Source organism: Opisthorchis viverrini (assembly GCF_000715545.1).
Source record: "Opisthorchis viverrini unplaced genomic scaffold opera_v5_385, whole genome shotgun sequence".
In the NCBI taxonomy this organism is placed as follows: domain Eukaryota; kingdom Metazoa; phylum Platyhelminthes; class Trematoda; order Opisthorchiida; family Opisthorchiidae; genus Opisthorchis; species Opisthorchis viverrini.
The window spans coordinates 18,102-41,354 of record NW_008752037.1 but is presented as its reverse complement, the minus strand read 5'-3'; the positions used below and the strand labels follow the sequence as shown (position 1 = coordinate 41,354).

The 23,253-nt window shown below is 41.1% G+C and overlaps 2 protein-coding genes across 2 annotated transcripts in view; one reads left to right on the top strand and one right to left on the bottom strand.

The window, feature by feature from the left end:
* T265_15179 (hypothetical protein) overlaps positions 1–2,308 on the top strand; it is a gene marked incomplete at both ends in the record, with an annotated part of 46,695 nt that extends 44,387 nt beyond the window's left edge. Inside the window, one exon of the mRNA XM_009176938.1 lies at positions 2,234–2,308. Within this exon, the coding sequence (XP_009175202.1) occupies positions 2,234–2,308 (75 nt within the window). The remainder of the gene's footprint in view (positions 1–2,233) is intronic.
* T265_15178 (hypothetical protein) overlaps positions 170–23,253 on the bottom strand; it is a gene marked incomplete at both ends in the record, with an annotated part of 25,348 nt that continues 2,264 nt past the window's right edge. The window contains 9 exons of the mRNA XM_009176937.1: positions 170–440; positions 1,728–1,824; positions 1,878–2,297; positions 3,670–3,869; positions 9,236–9,386; positions 11,822–11,963; positions 12,571–12,675; positions 17,466–17,534; positions 19,746–19,931. Of these exons, the coding sequence (XP_009175201.1) occupies positions 345–440; positions 1,728–1,824; positions 1,878–2,297; positions 3,670–3,869; positions 9,236–9,386; positions 11,822–11,963; positions 12,571–12,675; positions 17,466–17,534; positions 19,746–19,931 (1,466 nt within the window). The remainder of the gene's footprint in view (positions 441–1,727; positions 1,825–1,877; positions 2,298–3,669; positions 3,870–9,235; positions 9,387–11,821; positions 11,964–12,570; positions 12,676–17,465; positions 17,535–19,745; positions 19,932–23,253) is intronic.

Genomic DNA, 23,253 nt, shown 5'->3' with positions numbered 1-23,253 from the left:
GAATAGCCAAAGAGTTCCATACAGATAGCGTATCTGAGGATTAAGATCATGCGAAAATTCACATCTGTACACTATTGTTACAGAACATTTACCCCGTCCTGCTGTTTTTCTCAGTCTTCTGCATGAAGAAAAAAAAGTCAACAGGAATCAGTGAAAGCAAACCTTATTTATTTCCGAAGTTGCTTCTGGATAAAATTTAGAACAGTACGACTCGAATTTCGACCATTCTGAACGCTTTGTTGGTCATTTTTAAGTGCAAATGCAGGTAAATTTGCCTTGACCGTAACAAATGGTAAACCGGACTTCCGTTTGCTGCTGGAACACTCCTGAAGAGGCAGCTTTTTTCATTTCCCTGGCTTCCGTTCTGGAAAGTATCTGTGCCCTTTTGCGATTGGCGGCAGTTTTAATCCTGAGTTTGCATTGTTCGCATACGTGTTATCCTGAAAATGAATGAAAGTAGGCGAGACGTATAACCGACATGTAGTGCAAGCTGATGTTCTGAGGTAAGTCCTGGGAAAATAGATTCACTCCATCTAATCAGCCTGTGAATAAGTAACTACTTAATCCCAGTTTTAGTCCAACAACAAACAGTTTTCTGAAGGGAACCACAAAACACTGTGATAAACGTGACCTCAGGGTTCGTGTGCCAACCAGAGCGGCAACAAAGTCCCGCCTAAACCAGTAAACCTTCATTACAGTGAGGCCTGTGAGCATCAGTACATTTTTGTATACAGGAAGGACCCTGAGATATCCTTAAATGGTGAGCCTAGAAGCGAGTAAGTGCGCTTTGGTCCATAAATTTGCACATTTCTTGGAATGACATCCACTTGGGGTGAACAATACAAAGCCGAATACAGAAAGATTTGCAATAAAGAACCCTCATATAGAATGATCATTATATTCTTTAGTAAGGATTTTCGTGTCCTAAAAGCTTAGGTTTTATGTACCTCCGAAAAACGAGGGATTCGGATAAGCTAACGGCCGATGAAAGTAATGCGAAAGGAATTTCTGTCTCCGGAACAGTGGCTTTGTGGACCATAAACAGGGTAACATTACTTGACTGCAGTGCTTGAATGGCGTGCACAGCTTCCGGCCAATTACCAGGGACTTTCAAAGTTAGCCTTGTCGTTTGCTATTTAAACATATCTATTGCATTGCCAGACAGGTTTGTTGCTTCTGTTCACTCATAGGTGGATCTTCAGTTTCTTGTGGAACGATAGCCGTAGGGGATAAAAGCTTGATGTCTGTCACGGAATAGTGAAAAAGTATTTCAGTTGGCCAAAGTTAACCTAGCAAACGATAATCTTAGGGGTCAATCTTTCATTTACGAATTTATAAGCCGTTAAGGTGAGATCCAGAAAAATATTATGGTTATGTTTGACTGAATGTACGACTGTGGGCTGCAAAGTTGAATGGGACCGATGTTCAAAGTATTGAAACAAATTCTCCTAATGAGAGACACTGTTTGAATGGATGATGGCAACCTAATCACTACCCCACTAAAAGGTTCCTTTTAAGAAGTGAAAGGTCCCCGCCATTAGCTGAACTCCTAACTATGAACTTTGGGGATTGCAGTCTGATTTCAGTGAGAAACTAGGTATACCGGTTTATGGCAGCAATGCCCTTGTTGCATACCACTCCAAAAGGGAGGAAGGCCTTACTGTCCATAAATGGAATGCGGGTAATATAAACGCACAATTCATTAGTCAATGTACAGAATTACTCACCAGACCATTGGACCCATGCTGTCCAGCGTGCAGCGGTCCTGCAGCGGACTTTGCCACCGACCACCTTGCTGACGACAACTTCGTGGGCATTTGGGACCTGCGCTTACTGGTTACTGACATCCTNGGGACCTGCGCCTACTGGTTACTGACATCCTGCTGAATCTTTTTTGAGGATCTAAGCCATAAGATGAATTGAACGCACTGTGTTTTGAGTGACTTGATTCCCTGTCCAATCGTGTTTCATCCATAGCCCGTATGTGTTTTGGTGAATTGTGCTGTTCGCGAAATTCATTTTCTACGTAAATGCGACGATTGGGATTCCAGAGCAGCGCAGCCTGCCTATGGTCTACCCGATCCGTCGGGTCGATAATCCAGTCCGCTAAATAGTTTTCCGGTAGTTGAGCAGTCATTACCCTGCTGCTAATTGCCCGCAGCTTTGCAATGTCGTGTAAACGATGAGGGAGATTTTCCACAATGGCATCAAATTGTTTTTTCTCCTTTTCCAGTTGGTCTATGATCGAGACATGCCTGGGCTTCTCTGGTCTGCCAAGCAATCCTGGACATTGGATTCTATTTGTGAGGTAGATACGTAATGTTCGTTATTATAGTGTGCACTACACCATTAGAGAACAAATCTAGATGCTGGCATCTGTACGATGCGTGGCTCGGAGTAACGACGGTTCTTGATAACCTCTTGAAATTCACATGATCCATCCAGTATGCAGTAACTGCTAGTTTGGTGAAGTACTGTGGCGCAGTTGTCTTGCTCACTCGGCTCCGGTTTATGAGTTTCCTCTCTTCACCATCCACAAAAATCCTCAGCCTTTGGAGAACTCCTATCCTACAGTGTTTTTGCAGCATGCACTGTGTAACTGCCAAACGCATTAGACTTGATGCAAGAGACCTATCGAATCAACAACTTGCTCAGTCATACGCTGTCTGCGCAGCTTCACACCTAGCAAGTCCTGGGTACTTACTCATCATCTTCATATACCACAACATATCTAACACCGAAGAGCTCACTCAGGTCAGCCCGGTTTGCACTTCGAATACAAGTGCACGGCAGTATAATCTTAATTAACGGTCCTATGCATTGCCTTAGTGAACTTTTACCCATGAGGTTGTCCTCCTACCCACTCATAGAAAATGCAGTAAATGCATTCTTAAAGAGACCGCTGGAGCTGTCAATTTGTGTGTACCAGATTCGTCACTTGGTCTAATAGCCAGAAATTACTGTACCATACAGATTATAAAATGCCCAAAACGGGTGGTATTTTATAGCTCGAGATGCTATTTGCAAGGCATTAAAAGTAACTCAGCATCTGAAACAAATCATTGTCTATTCTAGCTTTGGAATCCACCAATTATTCCCTTTCACCTTTGTGAAGAAAACGGTTCACTTCAGAAATTAACCATTACTCCATGTACCACGCATCATTGTGTGGTATAGAGACGTCACAAATGTCCTGGTTAATTTCGATTACAAACATAACCTAAACGAATCTGAAGAAAAGACAACTGCTATTAGGGACAACTTGAATGGTAAAAAGTATCAGTGTAAAAAGTGTCAGTGGGTGCACTGCTTACCAGAAACTTCCAGTTGGACACCGATTCATTTTTGTTCAGGTTTGTGAACAACCGAGGCTTCCTAACGAAAGTTGCTTATGGTTGTTCCCACGAGAATGAGAAGCCGAAAACATTGAAGTGTAGTTGACAAGACTAAATGAGTCCAACAAAGATCACTTCCTTAGCTCTTCCACCATAATTCCACTGTCCATCGATGAATTTTAAGCTTTATCACCTGAACGTTATACCTAAACCGGTATCCAAAACCTGGTTCTCGATGCTACGAGAACAAGAGAGATCGAAACACCGAAGGCCTACTGGATTGCCGGTATGTGACGTCACATAAAACAGAGGTCAACAATACTCAGATACTTACGTACAAATGGCCCGTCGGAGGCTGTGTGACTTGCTGTATTGGTCCACTTTATTGTCAAACTTATGCTTTTCACTCTCCAGGCTTGTAAGAGTTTGGGCAACTTCTCGCATGACACTGGCTTCATTTACGGCAATCAATGAGCGGTGCTCTTGGATAAAACACGGATTGTTCACTTTACGCCGTGAAAACATGTACGTGCGCTACGTAGACGAAACGTTGAAGAAACAAAGACATGGTATTCTGTAGTAATGGTGGAATATTAGTAGACGCTAAGTGTGGGGCAACATCAGAGAAATAATTTATTTTGTGTGTGAGGTCGCAGAAAAAGTGAAAGTAACAAGAACGCAATTTTCACAAATTCCATGACCCATTTTGGTAGAAAGCTATTTTCTGAAACTCAGATTTTGGATTTTCTGCAGAGGTTTCGTGCTGTCAGTGAGGCCGATCTGTGCCGAAAAGCCGTGGACCATTGAACAGCTGATTCATCCTCTTTGAGAACCGTGCACACCTCACGAATTTTCAGGGAGGTCAGAACTCAAAACATCTGGCTAATAAGTGAACATCTTATAGTTTGGCCATGACCGACTAATGAGCAGTGGAGTTCAATAATCATCATCATCATCATCATCATCATCATCATCATCATCATCATCATCATCATCATCATCATCATCATCATCATCATCATCATCATCGACAGTATGACATCAGTGTTCAACACTGATGCTTCACTGCCGTACAAGTTCCATCACTCGGTTATGTGTTAACTGGTTTGTCAAATAACCACCACTCATACTGTCAAAATCCCGTGAGTAGCTGCGAGGGGAAAATAACTAACGGGTTCTGTGAACTCATTTAAGAAGACAACTCTGGGAGCCTTCTAGCACATGGCCGGGCGGTGAAAACTTCGTACCTGTAGAATGAGTGGCGCTATTTACTGTCTTAAAGAGAGTTAATCATACTGCTGATCAGCCGCTCGTGGCCGAACGGTTGTGTGCAAATACTAGCTACGGGTTACAACTTCTGCCCCACCCCACCCCCCAGCCCTGGAGACTGGTGAAGTGTGCACTGTTGATTCTCACTGAAGATGAGCAAGCTGCACAATGCGTTAAGGTTTTTTTGACGGACTAAAGTGATGTTTTTCTAAAAATGAACCTTTCTATACATTTCTAGGCTTACTTTTTTGGGTAATTTTTTCAAACGATGTTCCTCCTAGTAAGAGAACTTTTCCCGCTCTCTTTATAAAATCGGGAAAATTTCGGCATTCAAATCTACTTTAGTAGTAAGAATAACTTTCCAGAAATTTGCGGACTATCCCTGAAGAGTGCATCCTGAAATCATGAGCTCACTCTTGGAAGATCCTCACAAGGGAGACTTAGAAACAATAATCACTTGCAGATCGTCTCCTTTATAACTCTTCTTTGTAATTTTTGGGTTCCTTCAATTGCTTGGATCAGTGATTATTGACACGTCCTGGAAAGGCAGGTCGAAAAGAATAGCACCTTACTTGCCAAGTGATAGTCCAGCATGTTAGCTTACAACAGCCATCATCCATCAGCGGTCTAGCTAAGCGCACTCCAGCGTGACGAGTTTCCAAGTGGGCCTGCTGTAAAAGTCCGTCCACTTACCTCTACGTCGAATGAAACCCCCTATCTATGGACACATTAAAGAACTGAACAATTTCAGCGATCCTTAATTTTTGCGAATGAAAAAATCAGAAACGGGGAACCGACATCTAACACATTTACGAATGGCGGTTCATGCTGGACTGTCTCTCTTGTTGCCACATTTTCGGCTGTCTGTAGCAGCTGGAATCAGCTTGGTACATGGTTTTTAAAAAGTTAACTGACTGACTGATTGACTGGCAGTTATTTCATGAAGCAAATCCTCTATGCAACTGAAATAATTAAGCAAGAAACGAGTCACCTGTGCCGAGAAAAACATGAGATGCGTATTTTGGCAATTGTTAAGCTCTGTGCTTTTGGTGAGCGGTATGACCTCGTCAACTAATGATGAGAATATTTCTATTTCAGTAAAAGGCTAGACTAAGGTGTTTGAAACCGATGGCATGAAGATGGTAATAGTTCTACACAACTTTCACTGTCCTTCATCTGTCACCTGAAAACAGACAATCCATACCAACCTGGAGAGTGGACAGGCGAACTTATGTGGACTTACCTCGGATTGGATAAGTGGTCACGATGATTCATCTAAAAATTAAAGCTACTGTGCCCAAATAATAAATCGATGTTGGTCATTACTGAGCTGAGTGATGTGTATGAGAAGTGTGCAATGAAAAAAGTCCCACACCAGGGAACATCTCCTTAACCTTCTGAGTTTTTGACAGAAGCCCAAATAAATCTGTGTCGATGCAATGAATTGGATTTGAGCACCGGCTATATATCAGGAAGCTAAGCGTATTCAGTATTCAGTCAGCCAGTCAGTATTCCTTGAGATGTGCACGCCCTGAGAAAAAGTACGTGAAGTCACAGAACTCAATATTTTGTCCAAAGACAATGACGTCACATGTATCAGTTGAGGAACACTTCGTTCAAAATCATTTTTAACTCAATAATGACAAAAACGAACTCAACGGATATCAACTGTATTTCGATTTGGTTTGAACATTTAAGTAATCACTACCTCAAGTGCCCTCAAATGGTGTTTTGTACTGGATATTCTACACCTGAGCCAGAGTTCGAGGATCGGCTGATGAGCAAATCCTAGACCTACGGCCAGGCTTAACCGTTAGTAACACATACAACCAGGTGCCTTTTTATCAGCTGAGTTCAGTATTGCTACGATACTCTCGGACCCACTGTACTCTCGAGCTCTGAATAACTTCTTTTTATACGTGAACATCTCTACTGCAGCTAGTCCCTCAGGCTTCCCACTGGTCACTGGAAAACATCGACTTCATGTAAAGACTCCATGTTCAACCAATTTATTTTAGAATTTTGCGTGGATTCCAAGCTAGAACTGGAAAGCGCATTCAGACCTCCTACTTTCACATCTAGGGGTCTAGTGACCTTTATTGAAAAACAGTAAGATTTCATTCAAGATATCCCATAAGAAGTACCATATCCTTTTGACCATAAATAGAGGTAGTGCGGCAGATACGCTTTTTCCTTGTAACAAAGCGAAAGGCACGAGCTGAATGTCTGGTTTTCAGTAAACTAAATCCAAACAATGACAGGAATTATTATTTGTATATATTCAGCTTCATGCTGCATTAGTCGGCTGGACACTTCTTTACCGCAACGGTCCAAACCACTTCAACTACTTAACCTCTTACCGGATTACAGTTTGTCTGGTTCCGTTCACTGGCGATGGTTTCCGTCCCGTTTACTACCCTGATAACCAGCCATTCGATGAATTCACTTAAGAACAGGATGTTTTGTATGAAAAATAATACCAGTAATGCGTCAAATGCACAACGTATTGGGTTATTTTCCATTTCACTCGCAAAAGTAACGTTTGGTGCGCATTAAGACTTGCATTTTGGCGATTCTACTATTTCACGCTGCTCTGTTGTTCGATTCAATACAAAAATGAATATGCAAAGGGTATTTCTCGGCATGTGGTGCACATTCGGTTACAAAATTTTGTGAACACCTTCAAAAGCCGTCATAACCACACCCCAGCACTGCTGGAACGTTTAGCCTCGTCGTTAATTGCCATTGTGCACGAAGCAGAAACTAGTGATTGGCAAGTAACATATGGGATGTTACGAATAAATAGTTGTATGAAAATCTTGACTTTTGAGCATGCCAGATTCTTGAAACTGAGATTCATATTTTCAAGCACAAGTGAAATGTGTCACACAAGTTCCGTTACCAACAAATTTCACCAGCCAGCTCGTACACGACACTTTACTGATCCCGTACTCTCAGTCATAAAACGTGGCAATAATGCGACAGACTGCGAACATGATGAAGTCGACGACATTGAATGATTTATTCATTCTCATTTTCATTAGCACTTGGGAGGTCGGAAGTGTAACCATAGGGGATTGAAATTTATTCAATGTCATGAAAAACTACTAAGGTGCGTGCTGCTCCATGTAATGTATAAAGGTTACCCAAGCGCTATGCGTTCTGAAAGGAGTTCCAGGGTGGTTAGTGTCCCACACATGTGCACACTTACTTAACAGCAGAACACAAAACCGTATGAAGGAAATTTCAAAGGAATATGGTTCTTGAATTTCTGATCAGTATGGACACGGATCGTAAGGGTTGGTGGGATTACCACTTGTTTAGGATGAAACAATAAATGGATGTGAATAGAGTCTCTCAGAATGCGCACCGACCATATGCCAACGACAGTAAATACGTGCTTATGGCAAGGATGACCGCGGTCATCAAGCTCGAGCAAAGCAAAGGATGCATAAACAGCTCACCAACAACGAGTACAGCATATATTAATGATCGACTGAAGCTCTGAGAATCACTGAGTGAGTTATGTTCAACTGCACCAGGGTGTAAAAAGTCGGCTCTGCGTGATCTGCTTCAAAGCTATTCAAAATTTTATTTTCACTCGCTTGAAATCGGATTAATAGTGGAAAAACATCGCGCTGGTATCTCCTACAAACAATCTATAATAAACATTTAGATGCGGTTACGAATGCAGGCTTTTACCAGATTGAATGAAAACTTCTTGAAAGACAGATTTTGACGGTAAGGTACCGGTTTCTACTCACAATATATTGCCTAATGGGTATCAATTTGGCTCCATACTGGAAAATGGGGTTCCTGAAGACATCTTAGCTTACCATACTTGCAATTATCGTACATCTGTTTTTACACTACTGTTCTATGAACACTCCATCCGCTATGATGCTGCAACTACCCTGGCTAGTTCAGACCAAAAAGAAGTGCAGCGATGAACTGGGATTTCGTTCCTATTCGACCTCATCAAGTAAGTAGTGCGGACATAAATTTCACAAGCCTGAAGACCAATTACAAGTGAACTGACGGAGTCATTAAGTAAGTTTCTAGCATCTATGCAGCCATCTGACCAAGAATTGCTCACAAGTGGAGGATTCGATCAATAGTCGTTATTAGGAGCCTTGAACAAGCTCTTCACACCACTCAGGGTGCAAACACATTCCCTTTCCAAATGTGGTCAGCTAGATTCTTCCAGCGAGTTCTGAAGCACTCTGCTTGCATGACAGGTATCCGGGGTTTGAACACCGGCTTGGCCAAATATATGCACTGTTAATGTGCTGCGATGAAAGCAAAAATAAGGCCTTTGGTTGGTCCTTTTGTTTGAACTCACCGAAGTAACTACGGTAGGATAGTAGGAGGACCATACAGAAGAGGGTAATTTGGATAAGGACTTTATAAGTACTGCAGATTCTCAGAGGTTCATTGTCTTTTACAGCGTTGACCGATTGGTTTTACTTCAACTCAGACAAAAAAAGATTAGCACCAATTATTTTCAAACGAGTGCAGTATGCAATAGAAAACATTTAAACATTATATTTAGGTCATCAAAATGTTTTATACTACCGATTTTTGTTTATTGTTGCTAAAAATATGGAATCCATATCTGTCACAAAACTTACAGGTGTCTTTCCACATTCTGGCATATCGTATATTTTAACGTTAGTACGCAACAGCTGGTCATTCCAGTCGAGTGGTGGATAGCTTTCCAGTCCGTTGATACTGTCAGCTGTATTCACACTTTTTTCATCCACGTTTGCAGTCTGACGAACTCTGAATCAGGCGAATCGAAATATTATACACTGCAAGTAACTGTTAGAGCAATCAGAAGCTCCTTGGTTCCTCGAAAACCCAGAAGTTAGTCTCAGCTGGAGTAAGCCCACAAAACTTTGGGCAAATGACAGACTTCCATAATGTTCACAAAGTAACTATCGCCCTTCATTCGCAGTATTCCAGATTCACTCACTTACTATCGCACCATTGCTGTCAGTCATGACTAAACCGAAATCATAAGTTTTTTCGCAGAACACGTGTGACTTATTGCACGGTGTAGCGGAAATGGCTATATCACTCACTCAAAAGTGATAATCGAATGTCACCGTAAAAAAGCTTTGTCTGGAAGCTGGGCACTCCGCGTAGCATTTGTATAAGGTATTTTATGAAAATCGCCTCCATTTTCGAACTTCACAGATGCTAGAAGAGTCTAGACGCTGTAGGCTACCGATCGCTGTTGGACGGTTTTACTTAATGTATCCAGCATTTTCACTATAAAGTTATGCTCTTGGAATTCAAGAGAATGCGAGTATTGATCCACTCTGGCATAGTGAAGTGGATATTTTTAGTTCATTGCGTTTTCAAAGTTACGGTTATCATGTAATTGAATAGCAGATAAACTCAGCCGATTGAATTACTAAAGCCAATGAGTAGATGTTAGCAATATGTCAAATGATAGTCCAGTCTTCGGTAGCGAAAATGTTGCTGGAAATCTGTTGACGAACAGCATTGAATAATTAGTTGGTAATTCTTAGACATTGGTACAGTTTGGTAGTCCGGATTTACTAAAAATCTCTCTATAACCGCCTCTATACTTGGATCACTGCGAGCACCCATAACAGCCATAACATGAGTCGCGGAAGTTTTTACTATTAAAACTACCAGAAAAACCCCAGAGATGTTTGAAACAGGCCTTTTAGTAGATTTCAGTGATAGCAACTTGCACTGAATGTGTTCTTGGATGGTTTCTAACAGAGCATCTCAGGCCTTCAATGTGCGAAACGTCATTCTTATGACTGCCGAATAATATCAACAGCATAAATTGAAAGTTGTGCACTATTTACTTTCGCAAGACCATGTAAACCATTGTATTGCCATCTGAGCTCCCCTTTTGTCTCGTTTTCCATTTTCCACTCTCTCTCAATAGTTCTGTCAAGTAGCCTTCGAAGTGTGAGCGAATCTGATGAAATTTGATATTTGAAATTTGTACGTCTACGTATGCACATCCATATAATTTTTTTAAATGCCTCATTATCCAGTTAGGGATGGCAGACCTCTAACTATAGTACTCCTCCTAAATAAAGTATTTCCATGTAGTACTCTCCTACAAGTTCTGCTGTGAGCTAATGAAAGTCAAGCAGCTTGTGAGTGCTTCAGTCAGCTTTTGGAGTTCGCGACGAAGCCATGTTTCCTCCAGACCACCTATACCAGATAATAAGTCTCCCTACTAATGGTGGTTGGCGTTAGCGTTGTGACGTCAACTCGCAAAAACGGTCATCTCTGTCTGACATTCAGTTAACCTCGAATGCTTAAATAATGTGCTGAAAAACAAGATAGACAGAAAGTAATTGTATTTCTTCGGTGCTGAATTAGCAGTGGGTTATCGCCCGTCCTTTTATTCTATACTTTGGCTTCACTACAAAGAATCTCTAATGTAGATATGGTATACTTTAACTAATGGTAGTGCGTGTTTATCTCGGATTAAATTCTCAAACGGGTCAACTTACACCCAACCAAGAGTAGTAATCTTACGTTTCTGGATGACGCGCCATAGGTGTTGTTGATATCAGTCATTTGATGTGATAGTTACATATCATGATCATGGGACTATGGCGCATCTATTATGGGGACCAGAAGAGGTCTTATTTGTCCATGATGGTGTTGTTTCGTCGATGAAATATTGTTGCGGACGATAAGTTTCCGTCGGCCAAATTATTTCTTCATACAAAATAACCATACGTCGAGGGCTCCCAGTGGGGTTGAAATTTGAGGCAGTACAACTGTAAATGCACAATTAACGGTTTTAGGCACCCAAGTCCAGGGTGAAACTTTACTTCAGTTTCCTTCTTTGATGGCTTCATTGGAATCTTTGATCACTAACATGAGACTTCATCATTTGCCCACTTGGACAGAATGTGAGAAAACGAAATTTCCAGATAATTTCACTATTGTTATGGTCGGGATGGAGGATATAACAGTTTGACGTTAGGTGGAAACAGACTGCGGTGAAATTTTACTGTGATATTTACAACCTGGAAACCAAAATTATCGGATGTTTAGTCACAACAACGTCCTCTGACCACAGAAGAACGCGTCTGAACTAGAGCGAGAAGAAGCTGCTCCTGAAATACCTCAACATTTAAGGTGAAGTTTGTCAAAGTACGTAATATACTCAATTACATAACCTATTTTGGTTGTCCGGCTGAACCACTCACTTTCTTGGTGGCTTGACAGGCAATGCCCCAGTTGAAGCGTAACGTATGATATCCATAAATACGCGTTGACCACATTTCCTTGCATGCCTATCCAGAGGATCTTCGGCCTCACTGATCAGTCCGGTTTTTTCCGCAAACAGATCTATTGAGGAAAGTAGTAAGCTATTCAATAAGATACAGTGTTTACAGCTTTATTAATTAGCTTTATAAATTACAGACACTAATGGTTCGACACAGAGTATTTTGGGACTACTTAAACACCTGGCTTAGCTAAAGTACACTGACTAATTTCATGAGTAAGGAGGTTAATCAAATCTGAGGGTCGCCTGCGATGGAACATCCTCCGAGAAAAATATTAAAATTTGTCCATCTACGCTTTCTGGTTTCAGTCTAAAGAATTAAAATAGGTGGATGTAAAAAGCAAATCCTTTGGAGAAATCGAACCTGCGTGTTTTTAGCAGAGGTGACACAAAGTGACTGAAAAATCCTGATAAATCCGGTCCAAGTAGCTGAATAAATTACACGTCCTGCAAATTAATCACTTGAGACAGGCATTTACTAAAATAGACAAACTGTGGTTTAGGTAACCAGCTGTTTGGTCAACAGTTCTGCCGGCAGCAGATCTTGATAACTTCGGGGATAAAAGACAGTCACCTGACATTCACTACCACAAAAATCTCGTCCGAAAAAAGATAACGCAGCATCACTCAGTCTGGATTGAAATTCAATTTCCTAGTTTGTCCGCTTACCTGCGAACCGGGAAATAAATTTCGTGATGCATCGAGTATCCTCCTGCCTGGGTAGCGCACCAATCCATTCCGTTGGCAAATGCATGATACGCTGAATATCTTCCGCTGTGTTCAGTAAAAACGGCGCAGTGCATTACATTGTAAATATGGCGTCCATTATGATATTATATATATATATATACGTATATATGTATGGAAGCCTGTTGAACGCCATATTTGCTGTCCGTTCAGCTGGTACAAAATTTAGAAAACTTCCCAACTCCACCGGACTTCTTTAATGTAATAATCATTTGGTTATGGCATCATCTTCAGTAAATCAATTAAAATCAAGCAAACAATAACTGGTAACCTTTCGTGGATTCTGACCGACGAAATCCAGCCTCAAACCTTTATTTTATACCAATTGTAACCCTGGTGTTAACGTAGGCACCAGAGAAAATGCTGTTCACTACCCTTGTTTCTTATGCAGCCGACTGGTACATTCAATATTTCTCATCAGAACTACGTCGAGGGCACTAATTTCCATCTCCCTCACTGTGACGCAGACTATTACCCCGGTGCCCTGGGCCGTTCGTTAGGCGAGCACGATTAGCATCACGCTGTCTTTCGCCAGCGTGCATTCTACACAGTTTAGGTGGCATCACTATGGACTTGGTGGTTTTTCTTGGCAGTTGCTGATTTGATAAAGGCCAAAAGTCATTGTTAGAATCCTTCGAAGGTGGGTGCACAGCCACCAACAAGTAGATTGATCACACGTTTTATATCCCACAGTTCGCCTCTAGTGCCTAAGTGCAGCGCGACTAAATACTGAAAGACGAATCGCTCTTCCTTCCAGCATCAGTGGTCGTTACGATATATAAAGGCGGGTAAAAAGGGAGTTAACCAATCAATGTAGCTAACTGACTGGACATATAAAATGGAAATGACCCTTTTCGCTGAGCAGTTCATCATAGAACATGACTAACACTAACACATCGAACAACACGGTCCAACCCCTTTATCTTCCACAAAACCTGTCACTGGAAAGGTATCTTTAAACGGACGAAAGATATCATGTGGACCATCATAAGGAATACATTTCAACACTTCACTTCCATAAATCTGAGACCAGAAAGTTAAAATACGCTATCAAAGTGTTTGTCGTGCATAATGTGTAAGATCAACCTAACTAGGTTGTTTCGGATATTTCCATACAACACAAGCTTGAATTTTCTGATGAGCGATGAAACCTTTTCGACATACATTTAACGCCTCACTTCTGTTGACACATGCAACAATTGTTCATTGTTCATAGTTAACCACAACAGCAACGAATCAACCGAACTGAATGTCTGTGATGTCGGGCCTCTTGTGGACCCCGTGTGATGCGGACTATAGTTTGAGATACTTGAGCTGTGATTTCTACTGGTATCGCCACCTGGGGTCAAAAAAGTGCCACTGTAACAGCCATTAACACCTTAATTCCGCCTGCGACATTCGCTAGCAACAGGTAAGGTAGGCAGTGAACGCACGGTCCAGATTATCAGTTTCGTTTACCAAGTGAACTAACCAATTGAATTTACCAGTTGTGTGTATCAAACACACCTTATATGATACGTTCGGCTCTTAAATAAAACATGAGAAGGTCCTCATCCATCTGTCACAATCTCTTTAGTAGGGTAGCGTGCTTAGCATTCATGACTTTTGGAACTCTACCATTTTTACGGGGTGCATTTTTTGCCAACAGACGGTCCACATCAAGCTTTTGGACTTAAGTATATTATTATCTAGAACTTTGGTTAAGGTGAACTACAAGGCAGTGGTGTGTTGCACTCTATGGCAGTTGGCTATGCGTAACTCAACTGGGGTGTATCAGTACCGGTGATTACAGGTGGAGTCAAAGTGCAGCGCAAATGGAGCAACAAACTATAAAACGAATGACCGTTTGAGGTTTCAGTTGTACCAGTTTTAGTTGGACCCAGAATGCAGACAAAATCTCGATACGATACCACTTACTAGGCAATGTGAGGGTTTGAATATAAGTGTTCAGGTCCACAAACGTCTAACTCGGTGCCTGAGAAGAAGTAGGGTCATCTGAACTATGCAAACTACGCGCGTATGATGGGCCTCCGAAATGGTTATTCTGCAGCAGAATAACGACAAGTTTTCATCAGTCTTTAGACAAAGCCTTATCAAAGAAAACTATTCCGATAGCGGTGCCGCTAATTTTTTGAATATGTTTCGGTCTGTCATGAGAACGATTGTACCATCTTCTGTGATACCGACTGTGACATGAGTCTTAACCCTCTGAACGAATTGAGAAGTACCCTTGGTCCAAATCGTGGAAACAGTTAGAGGACCAGTACTTAATGTGGAAACTTATTACTCGCCGCTCAGTGCAGCTCAATGGCCAGAACAAAGCGTGTAGAGCCATTGTCTCGGACGCTTTAATTAGTTTTCTTTGCGTTGGCATACACATTCGTCCGTTCCGCCAACGTACGTGTCACCGAAGCTAAGGGTACTCTACCACACGATTGCTGAGGTAGCACAAGTCAAGCCAATTGAGCGCACCAACAACAAACACTGGATCAAAATCCTTTTCAGAAGGCAACTCACGGCGGCGGAAATAAACTTGCTAATAAGAGGGCTTAACTTTACGTTAAAGGATTCTGGCAATTTGAAATATTTTGCCACTCTCGAAGAGACTTTCAACCCCAACGGTCTCAATGAAGAAAACCAGCAAATGGTACGTCAAACCGTGTTCCAGGTATCATTGGGAACAAAACGTACGGCGCCTTTTCCACCGAAGAAGAAACGGCAATAAACAGCCTCAAAGAAAACAAAACTATTGTTATTTTGCCAGCTGATGAAGTAAAAACCGCAGTCATTCTAGACAGCTTGGGATAAACAAACAAAGCCAACGCTCTGTTCAACGATACAAGCATGCTTGCCGTTTCCTGAACGACCAAATCACGAAGCTCACAAACAAGATAAATAAAACCCTAAAGAAACTAAAGGATCTTCACCAAATCACAGGAGATTATTGGGAGATGTGAGTCCACGACACAGAGTTTGACCAATTCTACGGGCTTCCAAAGGTACACAAAGAAACGCTACAATTACGCCCAATCGTTTTTTTAGCATGAACACCTGCACACAAGATTTCAAGAGAACTAGGGTTGCGGGTAAAGCATCTCACCAGCGAGCCTCGATAATCAATCAAGAGTGCAGGACAATTTATGGATAGACTAGAAACAGGACCACCGAAGAAGATGGAATGCTAGTGCCGTCCGATGTAACCTTACTGGTACTTTGAGTTCAATGGAGAATATCATCAACAGCCTATGGAATTACCTTTGGAATCACCAACCTCTAAATTCATCGGGGGAATCACAATGCGGCAACCGTAGAAAACTGTGCTACCAGACGTTAAATCGAAAATATGGGTACAATACTTGGGCGACGTATCTGCCATTGTAAAATAGATTGAATTGTAACAAGCAAATCAAGTACCGAATAATTTGCTTCCCAACATCATTTCCCAGCGAAAACGATGGAGGACAACAGATTGGTGTTCCTAGATCTGCTGGTCACAAAGACAGCAGACGGTCAACTGCATAGTGAAGTACACAAGAAGGAACGCACACGGATCAGCTTCTAAACTACTTCAGCAGCCATCCAAAATGTCAGAAACGGTGTGTTCAAACAAAGTCAAGCGAATTGAGACGCACTGCAACACAAGAGAGACAAAGAAGAACAAAGATCAAATACTTTTTCAGACATTCCAAAATACTGGCTCCCAAAGGAACTTTGGATGGAGATGCTTACGCAACCAACGTCAGCTTCATCAACCACAACCAGAACAGAGGATGATTACGCTGCCGTATGTAAAAAACGTCGTATAAATGAATACAAGACATTTACAGCAAAAGGGAATAACAACGCGAAGAACATTCTTGGAATCAAAGAAAAGGTTGGAGGCAAAGTGACCTACAAAATTAAACCTAACTACTGAAACAAACATCATTCTGACTAGACTGGAAGGAAATTTGTCATCGGAATACACAAACACCATTTTTCAGCGGAAGACATGGCTTTACATTATTTGTTTCAGCCCACGAAGACAGAATAGAACATCAGTCCAATTAGGAAAATGTTCAAATACTTGCTTACGCAGGAAAAAATGGGAATGTGAGTCTGCCGACGCGTGGTACCTCACAAAAATTGATCAATAAAAACACCGACACCGAACCAGTCTATCATCTGTTACGAACGAAGAAAACTACGCAGTCACGTGGCCCCAAACCACATTGGGAGTTAAACAACCTGACGATAACCAACGGCCCGATCGAATCAAGGGAAGAAAGCTACTGAAAAAAGACCATTGAGTCAGTCGACCAAGTAGAACAAATTAAAAGAACAAGGCAAGAAAGAAACTGCTCAACCACAATGGAGGAACAGAACTGTCGAATTGGAGGCACCAGACAAACCGATCAGATACAACAAAATGAGACCACGACGAAATCCAGGTTAAGCTAAGACCACCTTGGGACCAATCAATCACTTTAGGACTATCATACACAGCTTACAACCTATACAGTGACAGGAAGAAGAGCAGGACTTTGCCCACTCGACTTTACGGTGTCACCTCGATTTGTGATGGAATGTTTGCAATCCAACTGCCAAGCTCGGCAAACTTTATTCGGTCAGTACATGAGTTTCGGTGAATGCCGCTATTATACATGTTGCTATTAGGCAAATTTTGCAGCATTATTAATATTACGAAGAAGGAGTATTGTCCTTTGCCACCAAAAGTTAAACACTTGATATCAAAAAAAGTGAATAGGTGGTGTGCAAGGCACATCTAGCATGTGTGTCATGAAAGAGCAGCATGGAAAACATACGGTAAAACTTACGTGTAAAACACTCAGATGAAGGCAAAATCGCATGTGTGGAGAGTATGTAGTGAATCGATGCGTGTTTGGCTGCAGAAAAATAGAAATACAGACAGATAATTCAATGCATACCACGAGTTTTGCTAAATGTCAGATAGGCAAATGTGCCGAGTTTTTACAAAGCCTGTCGCCATAACCAGAGGCCGATCTTTGCAAGAGAAAAATTCTCAACAAATTGTTGGAAACAGCTTTCCATAAAATGTTGCTCGTTTCTATGAATTGTTTAATTAACAATTATTTAAAGATTTCCTATCAATTAATGCAAGGTATCTTGGCTACGATCATTTCCTTCCCTCGAGAAATAAATTTACTGGACCTGAAAAAAAAGTGAAGAGGAAAAAGCAACTCCATATGCAAATTAAAGCTAGTCAAAATACCAACTTTTGCTTCAATTTTTATTCGATTTTTAAACTTTGCCTCATGGTAGTGAAGCCAAATAAAGTAGCATTGTGAATAACCTTCTTCCCATCGGTATTTATACCCTGACAGGAAGACCGCCCGTAATTCTGTTAAAAGGCTGAGCAGCAAGCCGGAATCCCCCTCTGATTAGAACTCAGAGCTAAGGCTTGATCCTGGTGGAGTTGAAATTAGGACGCTTAAAAAACCCGAGACCATCTGCTTTGTTTGTCTGTACGTCTGCCAAATCTAGCTTGACAGGGCAAACAACAGTCAAGCGGTAACCCACATTCCTCAAGATCGCCACTTATCCACTTCACCATAGCCATTATAGTCGGAATGGTGAAAAGTTTAAGTTCTGTGCATAATTGGACTCAGTAATTTATGTTGATTACCTATAGTTACGCACGATCCACGAACCACACCGATGTCTTACCTACCATATTCTTCACTTCGGTTCTCTTCAAATGGATACAATCAGCCGGTAATTGGTTAAAAATATTTCCGAAGTTCCAGGGAAGGGAAAAAGCAGAGTATGCGATATGGTGCTACTGAAGGCATCCGAAAGTATTGTCTTCTAGATAGACATGATTATGCACATATATAATATGTGCATAATGTATTACATACATAATCATATTTATATATTCACATAGATGCAAAATAAGCTGCCCCGGAAACTTTCCTATAAACCATCCATAAATATTATGCATGAACCTCTTGTTTCTGCCTTCTGGCGGATAACTGCTCAATGTGCAAACATAGCTATTTTACGCTATATACTTTATTATATGCACCGTTGTACTTACGTATACACATTGTATGGAGTGTAATGTTTGTAACGAAAATTTCATTCATTTAGCATATGTCATGTGCGCACTAAGATAACTGCTCAATGTGCAAACATAGCTATGTTACGCTATATACTTCTATTATATGCACCGTTGGACTTACGTATACACAGTGTATGGAGTGTAACGTTTGTAACGAATATTTCATTCATTTAGCATGTGTCATGTGCGCACTAGTATGATGCGCGTAATGTAATAAAGTGGGATAAATGAAATGTAATTAAACCTACACATTTTTTACCGGAAGGCAGAAACAAGAACCCAAACTCAGCTGGTATAAACGATTTAGATTTGATTGGTTTACTGTGCGCATTGTGGTATATCTGTAAGTGCTTCAGGCTTGTGTACCATATATTTCTTACTGTTCTAGTGAAGTTCCCATAGGTTAACAACCAGTAAAATTCTAAGCCCTGTTCTTGTAATTTTCGGGTCTTCCACACAGGGCCGTGCGTACTGAGATTAAATAACATGAATATTTGCCAGCACTCCAACTGATTGTTGGTATGTTTAATGAACTAGGAGTTAAAGTTCCAAGCATTTTCTATGCAATCGGGATCCCCAGCTCAGTGCATCTGAGATACCAGTATTCCCCTTAACACCAGTCTAATCGTCCGCATGAGTCAACTGCTTAGGCTTGTTTTCACATGATCCAGAATTTACCTTAAGGAATCTATCTTTAAAGCAGACTCTTAAAAGATTCTGAAGTGCACTGTAGTTCTGGACTGTGCACTTGTATTCCTGAGGTATGCTCCATTAGCCCGCAGCCAACCCGAAATAAGGCAACCCAAAATATTACCGGAGTGTTTAAGCTTAAATAGGGAGAAATAGAAGCCCGCAATCTGGCAGATCCTGCTTATAGTTCTGGACTGTGCACTTGTATTCCTGAAGTATGCTCCATTAGCCCGCAGCCAACCCGCAATCTGGCAGATCCTGCTTGATGAGACATGAACCAAAACAATGAATTTAACGACAGATACCGTGACAAACCACGTACCAATAGCATATTGTCCCACATTTTCCAGTGGCCGTGTTGGGCACCACATGTATTCCAGGACTCGTTTGAGATCCTCCGTTTGTTTGACAAGATCGTGGAAATTCTCATCCCTTACCAGCGCGGAAAATTCGTGACTGAGCTTTGATATGAAATTGCCTCGCCGCAACTTTTTCTTATTACCTCCCACTGAAAAGGATATAGGTGATATGCAAGTATAATACAATGAATCCATGTAATTAACTGTACCAGTGCCGTGCATATGGAACACCTAGGCCAAGGTTGCAATTTCGTTGTAAACATAACAATAAGTTGACGATAAAAAATGCAGTAATGTAGCACGGTTTGGACATGAGCCACGGACTGTCAGCGGCCAATAACTGCACTAAAACTGCGCAGTGAGAAGATTTCTATTCCTCTGAAAATCATAGAATGAACCTATTTGCGGATTATTACGGAGGGTTCTAAAGTAACACCTGACAGAAACTGGTTAGGATGAAGTTTTGGGAACCTGTCACATCCCAACCCAAATCTCAGGGCAACGGCATTCTCTCTGTTTGCGTAGAAATTTTGTCCAACTGTCTTTGTTCTTTTCATACTGGGAAACCATTAATAAGCCATGTAACTAACCATTTACTAAGGGTAACGTTACCAAAAAAGAACTGGCTTCTAAACTCTACCATGTGTGGAGTGATGAAATGATTCACTTTCCGAAATTTTATGTAGTCTTTTAGCTTCTCTTGCATGCTTTCTGAAATTTGGTTTAGAGCATATTGTTGGCACCAGAATCATCCGTCTTTTTTGCTGCGTTCTGGATTCCTCAGACTTTGATCTTAACTTCCGCTTGCAATAATGCGAATCTGTATCAACGGCTCAAGACCGTGAGAATTCTCTCACCTATAGGTGACCATAGATAGTGGGAATCATTCTAAAATTCACAAAAATATACCAATTGTAGTATGGACCCAATTCATTTACGTATTAAATCTAAACAAATAATTCGTGGTTTTGATTAACTGGCAGTGTTGGGAAAAAATCCCTCGTTTTCTGCAGAATAAAATCAGACATTTTGAGTCCTGAATTTGGTGCCAAAAATAGTTATTACAACACCTGCAAGCCCATTCAATGAGCTGATTTTCGACCAAATCGAGTTGTGATGAAACCTAATCTGGCGCAAAAATTGTGATCAGTGCAACCAAAGACATGGAGTATTTCCCTTTAATTATCTTGCATTCGCTGGCAAACTTAACCGGAACCAAAGTTAGCTGACTTAATTGTCAGAGGTACTGCGCCTATTTTCCGTGATTCGCAAGAGGATGACTTTAAAAATATGAAAGATTTGGATTCGTCCTACACTAATCAAAAACTAGTCCTTTTTATAGACTAGGTTATGACACCTTACCTTAAAATACAGAAGACATCTTTTACTGATGTTTTAGCCAACTACTTTTCAAAATCACTGGAAATACGGTGGTTTTTTAATACCTATGAAATGTGGATCCACAGTCCGCATATTTTGTTCCTCAGTTACGCGAAAGAATTATCCGCCTGAGTTGACATCGTTGTAAATTCCCCACAAGCCTCCTTGACCTAGCATCCAGTCTTGCAGATTTATGTCCAAATGTGAAATTTTGCTATGGATAATATATAGTCTGGAAGCGACAGTAGTCAGTTATGCCCCATTTTTCAAAACTCAATTAACCTAGAACAAAGACCGGTAGATAAATTTCATTTGTAAAAGTTCTCAAAATTGACTTTACATCCAAGGGAAGTAAAGTGAAAATTTTGGTCTTCCTTGTCACATGTTGAAGGATCAGGTGTCGGAAAAGCCCTTCGCCAAAATGGTACAAACGGCCATGAGTAAAAACGTAGAAGTTAAATAAATGTGACTATAAATATGTTTGTTATACTGTCAAGCAAACATTAAAACAAGATTGGGCATTACCATTTAGTTTTGCTTTCTGATTAAACTGAAAAAGTGGAATTAAAAAGCTGATCTGAGGAGGTCCTTCAGTGAAGTCAGGGTGTCTTATTACCCTTGACCTACAAAGGTGCCAGCTGAGACTTTCGTACGCATCTGTTTCCTTAGGTTATCAGAACAGTAGACTTTATCTACGAGCGATTAGTCAAGACTGAGGGTACATGAACGGAAATCCGTTAATTTAAGAGACCGTAGTTTTGCAGCTATTTTTTCTTGAGATTTGGTCAGTGAACCTGTTAGCAGTTCAGGTTTATAATTTGAACACATTTCATTCATTCCTCGCGATGAGCACCGAAGAAAGGTCCCAGGAAATACATTGCTACACCGATATATCAAGAACTATATATAGTGCAGGTCATTAGCCACAAGCAGTTTCTAGCGCAACGCATTTCACGGATGTGTAATTGTAGTATTTTGAGCGCTCAGATCAACAAACTGTCGAATGAAAAGTATGAAAAAACTTACTAATACTGCCAAAGATGGTTTAAGTGGTGAGAGCACAAATTCAGTGACCAAAAGTTTCGTGGTTTAAATCTGACTTCTGCAGCTCAATTTCCCCTGTCTAGACCTAGGCAGTGTGGTAATATCCGAGCCCTTGTACTTTCATCGGGTGGCACGGCAGCTAGGCACCAAAAGGGTATTACAGCTGACCGTTTTTTATTATTCAGTCTTGTAGTAGCACTTTACACTTTGCACGTGCAAAACGCATGCCAAACCATGTGACAGAATTATTTACGTTGTTTAAAGTGGAGTGCTTTTTGGAAAGATATGAACCAAGAAGAGCAATATCTTCCACCTACTGGGAGCAAACATCCCTGGAGTATTTCGAATTCGAAGATTTCAGAAGTAGCCAGAGTAATTTCCAGCGGCACATCTATAACAAAGCCGAAGAAGAATGTTGAAAGAAAACAACCCTGTCTTACGCCACTGGATGCCGTGAAATCAAACGAAACTACCAGTTTCTGATAATCCACAGAGTCGAAAGCAGCTTTCAACTCCAGATAAACGAACAACGTGGGACGTTTAAAAGAGTGGCGCTGTTCAAGGACCTGTCTCAGGGTTAATTTATGGTCGATGCATCCTTGACCGGGGCGGAACTCCACTCCAACGAATATGTCTATCTTGACGATCTGTTAACCTGCGCAAACTAATGTTTTGGATGCCACGGATACAAGGTTGACGCCAATACGGTTTTCTCTTGTCTCTCGACTTCCTCTGTCTAGGCTTTGGTAACCTGGCAGTATTCCAGCCATATGGCTTTTTTGGGTACTGTGGCAGCCAGGCACCGGAAAGATGTTACAGCTAAACATTTTTTACTGCCCAAACATTTAATTTAATTCTGAGTAATGATACAATTTTGTAATCTGCATCTTTTTACTTAAAGTTATACGGAGCTTACTTTTTGTTTTTGCTCTAGCAATTGGTACTTGATGGAAGACCTTTGTAGCTCGCTTTGTGCTGGAAGAACTATTGAAATATGTTCCAACGCATCACCGGAAGGATTGCTTGTCTTGATTAAACTGCAGTGGG